At 37.0% G+C, this 6,730-nt stretch overlaps 1 protein-coding gene across 2 annotated transcripts in view; it reads right to left on the bottom strand.

The window, feature by feature from the left end:
* Positions 1-1,736: 1,736 nt before the first annotated feature.
* sgsm1a (small G protein signaling modulator 1a) overlaps positions 1,737-6,730 on the bottom strand; it is a 35,226-nt gene continuing 30,232 nt past the window's right edge. For both annotated transcript variants that reach the window (XM_035659024.1, XM_035659025.1), the window contains 5 exons: positions 5,570-5,652; positions 5,301-5,410; positions 5,061-5,157; positions 4,449-4,616; positions 1,737-3,487 (listed from right to left, as the gene is read on the bottom strand). In XM_035659024.1, the coding sequence (XP_035514917.1) occupies positions 3,399-3,487; positions 4,449-4,616; positions 5,061-5,157; positions 5,301-5,410; positions 5,570-5,652 (547 nt within the window). In that variant the 3' untranslated portion in view covers positions 1,737-3,398. The remainder of the gene's footprint in view (positions 3,488-4,448; positions 4,617-5,060; positions 5,158-5,300; positions 5,411-5,569; positions 5,653-6,730) is intronic.

Below are 6,730 nucleotides of genomic sequence, written 5' to 3'. Positions count from 1 at the left end.
AGTGATTGGTTGTCAACAAAGGCAAGGAGACGGAGATTTCGGAAATTGACTTTATTGATTGGCTTCAAACTGTGAGGTAAAGATGCACATACTGATACGTGATTGGTGCATAGTATATATATATTAAAAAAAAGAAAGTTGGAAATGGATCATTAGTGACTGGCTGTCAACGGAGGCAAGGAAACGGAGATGATGGGATTAGGCTTTATTGATTGGCTGTGAACATAGATGGAAAGATGCCAATAGTGATCCGTGATTGGATGGAAATTGACAGTCTCTCGTTCTCAGGGCTCTGAAAGAAACTTATTTACACTTATACAACAACAAAGCAACATTCACACATAAAACGTGTTTTTCTAGTAGAGTAATATTTAATATATCAATATTCCTCAACATTTAAAACACCCTTTCAACTAAAAGCTAGTTTACCTGTTAAAAAGTAACGCTTGATTACCTTATGTTACTTTTAATAAATAAGGTAGAATGATTCGTGTATAAGGACAAGGGAGCAATGTAACCTTGAAAGCGCAAATGGAAAAATGTATTTGTTGGCATTGACTGGTGTCCTTGCTAGCGTTTAGCGGCGTAAATTGTACATAACTGAAGATGAATAGGTTAGAATAGACGTGTGAATCGTGATTACGTTGTTCCCCCCCCGCGCCCCCTGCAACTGTAATGGATTACAGTTGCCTTTTTGGTGCCTACAAAGGTAATATTGTAACTAATTATTACTGATATTTATCAGTACTTAGTTACACTTCTAGCTAAAGAAATATTATTACTGTAATATTATTACTCGTAATGAGTTACTACCCAACACTGGTCACAATACATACGGATATAGTCGCTGTTATTAAACCATTGGGTTTCTCTTTGGTCTGCACAATTAATAGACATGTAATCAAACTCGCAATAGAAGCTGTGATTTTAGGATAAAGGTAAAAAAAAAACTGGACAAAACAACATTATAATATAGTATATATAAGTACTGTAGTTCTGAATACATGCCGGGGTCCAATATATCCTGTTATACAAGTTTAAGAACACATGTTTGTTTGGTACAGACCCCCCCAAAAAATCACATGACCACGATTTTCATAATTCCCACACTAATTGTGAATCAGTGTGGGAGCAATTAGGGGTCATAAAAATAGATGTTATTGTTGTTGAAATTAGAATATATTCTATAATTTAGTCTTCGGCCCTCCTCCGTAACTTACAATGCATGGTGACACAGTTGAGAGCATCAGAGACTTCAGGTTGAAATCCCTGTTAGGACAACAGCTTTATTGTTAGGAGCAATCTGTGAGTGAAATGCTAACCACAACATGCTAATGTGTTTACACCGATAATGCTGATGTTTTGCAGATATAATGGTTACCATGTTAGTATGCCAACACATTAGCTAATGAGCAGTAAGCTTAAAGAACTGCTGATGTTATTGGGTGTGTTGGGATGTGTTTAGATTTGCAGGTTTGGTGATAAAAAGTTAGAAGATAATTTCTGATACAGTATTTCACTCAGAATGTGTGTTTCTTAAGGAGATTAAACTACTTTGCACTATAATAAACTAGCCTGTGTGAGCAGCTCCTGTAAAACAATAAATAATATATCATTATATATTGTCCTAACCCTCTTACTTTATAATACAGTGTCTGACTCTCTCACCTCAGTTTGATTGAGTGTAGTAAAATGCACATTACAATGCGTTTTGGAAAAATAATGATGATTCCATTTTTATTATTTTATTATAAGAACATATACCATTTTGTATATATATATTAGGACTCTTAATATATAATTTGATTGTTTTACAATACACATTTAGAAGAACTGGCTACAAAATAAAAATATCAGCTTTACAAACAAAGCAGCATCTGAATGAGAAAATGAATGAATAAATAAATAAATACATACTTTGGCAAATAAATGTCACAATAAATTAATATAAGTTTTTTTTTTTTTAAACGACAGCTGTTAGCATTCACAAAGAAACACCAATATTAAAAGCAATTCATCTTACCACATTCATGAAGCAACACTTGAAGACCAACTCATTGAAGTTTTAGACAATGAATGACAGCCGGTCGGTAACTGAGACCAACATTAGTACGAATTTTAGGGGTTAAAATATATATTGTTTGTACTCACAAGCCCCAAATCTACCAAAACAGCTTCCCTCAAAACATCAGATCATTTAATTTATAACTATTTTAATTGAAACTTTGTCATACTGTACCTTTCATTTTCATTTTAAGTCACTCTCACACTAAATAATCTGAATAACGTGGAACCACAAAACATTTAAATTCGGTCACTGTGACTAAATATTATCACCGTCACGAGTGATCTTCCATATTCAACCATGTATTAAAAGCTTAAATTAACATTTGATTCAACAAACTAGCGGCAGACAATACAAGACAAAAAAATAAATAAATCAAAATGTACAAAATGTACAGTGGTTCACTGGATAATGAAAAATAACTCAAGATCAAATCAGGCTTGTTGCTTTATATAAATCTCCGTCCAAACATCCATAAGTCACTTAAATATTAGGTTATGATTTTACAAGTGTTAACATAATATAATCCTCATAAGTTAAAACACATTTTTTTCTCTCAGTACAGTACATTTCACACGTAACAAATAAAGACAGTATATTTGGCAGACAAGGCAGTTAAAGGACATTAAAAACACTGTTGGATGCTAAAATCACTGACATGGTGCTAAAAGCTTAAATATTCTTGAGTCGTGTTGAAACGTAACAGAGTTTGGGGATACATTTTGGTGTTCTGAATCAGTCATCAATGAAAATTAATTATATTTTTGGGGTCTTTAAAGAAAATTAAAAGTCTGCTGACATTCTTTCCTTCATTAAGGGACAGGAATACAGAGGGGGGATAACTTGCTAATATATTTAAAGACTAGACTAGACTAGACTATCAAAATAATTATTATAATCTATTATCACAATGTATTCTTTCTCATAAATATAGTCTCTGGTTTGAATTCAGCTCTGCATTTTGGTTTTGACTAAAACCATCCTTATCTCAAAATATTAAGTGCACTCGGATTAGGACTGACACTTTAAAAGGATTTCTGACAAAAATATTTAGAAATGAAAGAAATAAGTTTTTTCCCCAGATACATTTTGTTTTTCATTTGAACGTACTGACAAATATGAAGCATAATATTCTCATACACCTGTTTACGACACAAACAACATTGTGGATACAGTCAATAAGGCTCATAGCAGCAAACTGTGATTGTAAAGGCTTTGTGTAGTGTGTGTGTGTGTGTGTGCGAGAGCGTGTGTGCTCGTATGTATTTTACTCTCGTGCTGCTACAGCCGTTCACACTTTACTTGGAAGGGAAAGAAGACACACACAGCACAATCACTTGTTCTCTATTAGCATCTGCACCTTGCACACCAGATCTCTGGCCTGGGTCAGAATCTGCTTTATGTTGTGGTGCTCGGCCATTTCTGAAAGACAAAGAAACGTGTGAAGTTTAAAGGGAAAGTACGCCAAAAATAACACTTCAAAACAACACAAATAGCTCAATATATTTCCCTAAATCATCTGAATAGTGTCAGTCAATCCAAAATAAGACAATGGATGCATGCTGTAACACTTCTTCACACACAAGGTTTATATTAAGCTGTTTGGCTTTATGAATCATACACTAAATATATACATTCAGTAACAATAGAGTCAAGTTCCAGTGGATTAAAATGACTCCAGCAATTTAGTATTAAGTGTCGCCCACACCAAGAACAGTAACTATAACAACAACTATAAATATATCTTTTTTTAAAGTCGTTCTAATTCAAGTGGATGGTGGAGTTCACACAACAACTTTAACGACAGTGACACTGGTGAACGATATTATTGTGGCAACTCTCAGAGCGATTTGATGAACAATATGAACTTATTAAAGTTTTATATAACGTAATATTAGGCTGCAAATCACATAATACTGCCAAATACTGATCTCTGTCTGTCGTCTGTCCTGTCGTTCCTGTCGTCTGTCTGTCTGTCTGTCCTCGTCTTTATGAACCCAGATACGAAACTGGTGCGACACGCAGTATTCTGACTTTTAGCCCCCAGTATGAGTCAAACTCTTATATTATTTCAATAATGAAACATGATGGTGTGTCTTTGTTAGACCCTTCATGCCTGGAAAATGCTCACATCTTTCAAACTCCCACTACAAATGAACATTTTGGTTATAAATTTGTCTCCACACCCAAGCTGAGACACCCCTAATGACTTTATTCTTGGTTATTTATGCAGATGCTCCTTCAGAGCCATAAACAACATTAGACAACTGTTTAGGCACGCCGAATAGTACGCCGCATGACGAGTAAACTGATCTTTAAACGTGTAAAATCAGTGGCGTGGCCCCTTTACGCCGGAGGCATGAGAACAAGCTGTATGTTTTACCATTGAAGAACTTAATGATGTCAGTAAAGTCCATGTTGTTTTCCAGGATGATGTCCCTGTAGATCTCCACCAGCGCCAGGGCAATGAAGAGGACAAAGTGACTAGAAGAGACATACTTGGCTGCCCAGATGGTTTCCCAGACTGCAAACACGTCATCATACACCAGCTCTGGAAGACAAAGCACATAAAGGATCGGGAGCTGAACCAAGTCAGTGTTTGAGGGCGAATTTGTAGGAAGTGGATTCATCAGTGGAGGGAGATAAAAATGGAAGCAGGTGTTTGCTGAGATGTGAGGATATACTGAGATACCCAGGTGAGAAAGTTAACGGAAAACAAAATAGTGCATAGTTGACTCTTCATCATGAGGCATATTAATTATAAAACCTATCCACACAGCAGCAGCTCAGGCCAATTATTTCATAAGCAACTCCCTTGAATTGTTTTCCAAAAATATAACTGACTGCTAAATCCTTTTTCCAGCCTTAATCACTACATCCCTCGTTAGCAAGCTGCCAAGTGGTTTGGCATTTTATCCACAAACACGGCTTAAAGAGGAGTGAATCTCCTACGTCTAATTGGCACAAATTATTTTACACCATGCTGTCACTTTACCTCGCTTGAAGTCTAGGAGAAACCAGCGATAGCAGAAGTAGAAGTGGGTGTAGTCTCCGTTCTGGTGCATTAACTCAAACAGCTCAGAATCCAGGATCTGTACAGAGGGGATCAGAGGAGATTCGGGTAAAGAAATAATGAGATTGGCTGTGGAGGAAAACTGTGAAAAAGTGGGGAGTTTGTGGGTAATGAATGGATTTGGTGGCTGCTACAGAGAAGACTTTACTGGTGCTGTGTCACCTGGATTAGAGAGCGCATGTTGGCAAAGTGAGTGTCCATCGCTCCTCCGTGTGGAAAGTTTTGATTCATTCTCTTCATGAGTTCAGTGAAACAGCTGAAAGCCATGGCCTCTGAAAGGAGGAAACAGAGAGAGGAAGCCGAAGTGAGAAAGTGAGTGGGCAAAACATTTTCTCTGTTGTTACATCAATAGCTGTAAAAAAAAAAAAAAAAAAATACACCAAATGTCAGAAAAGAGGGAAAATAAAAAGTGATTCAGAGTGTTGACTCACCATCATCCAGAATGACTAGAAGTGGAGCCAGCAGATCACACATGCCCTGTACGTAACCGATGTCAAGGTGCCTCCAGATATAACTGAAAATACACAACCGAGAGGAGTGAACTTAACTGAGCTCTTTTTAGCTACCAATAGAAGTCATACGCTTCTGTCCATATTTAGAGATATTTCCATCTATTTCTTCAATGCTGAAAATATGTTTTTCAAAATAATATTCACCATTTATCAAGGCAGCTACTTTTTAAGTGCAAAAATCTATTAGAATAATTTACATTTACATGATTAGGCTTCGCTACAGTGTAACTATAATATTTTTATTTGTCCTTGGAGGTCCCCCAGGAGCCCCATTACAGGTGTAGCTCTGCCTTTGTGAAGGTGAACTAGGAAGAAAAATGCCTAATTTCCATCAATTAAAAATCAAAAGCAACTTGTTCTAATGAGAATAAAATCACTAGTAGTTTGGTGATGTGTGGCTCCACATTTTGCATGGCGGACTCGTTAACTGCTGTGGGAAACTACAATGAAGTCCGATTTATGAAAGGTAGTGATTGGACAAAATTGGGACTGGCAAGCTCAGCTTATGTTTATTGTGTCGTCAAAATTTTGTGCATGCCACTTTAAAATGACTTACCTTTGTGTAGATTGTCTACTCGGACTGTCGTCTTCTGAGGTCACCTGCTGGACTTTCATGGGGCGGCCTACAAAATAAAAGTTTTAACAAGTGAGAAAGCACTTCTTAAGAAACCAAAGTACCACAATGCCATTAAAGCATGAGGACAGAATACTCACCATCAAGTGGGACACCATTATAGTGCTTCATGGCTTTGAGTGCATCGGCCTTGTTTTCAAAGTGAACGTCTGCGGTTCCTTTACTACGACCAGAGCGGTCGTAGTGCACAGATGCTTTCTTTAATTCCCCAAACTCTGCAAATAATTCCTGGAGGGGGAAAAAAAATATAGAATTGTCACTCACGTTCACAACACGTTGATGCCAGCAGCTAAGTGGATTAATTGGGTTGAGTAAATCACCTTGACATCCGAGTCAGAGACGCCAAAGTCCAGATTGGAAACCAGTAGTTTGCCATTGCTTTCTACACTTCTTTCAGCTCCCGCCCTCTGTCCTCCTCTGTGCCCACCAGCATGCTCCTCAAACAT

This window comes from Morone saxatilis, unplaced genomic scaffold, assembly GCF_004916995.1.
Source record: "Morone saxatilis isolate NCDOM2014 unplaced genomic scaffold, NCSU_SB_2.0 Contig16, whole genome shotgun sequence".
NCBI lineage: Eukaryota > Metazoa > Chordata > Actinopteri > Moronidae > Morone > Morone saxatilis.
Note: the sequence above shows the minus strand (reverse complement) of the source record. Positions and strands in the feature narration are given on the sequence as shown.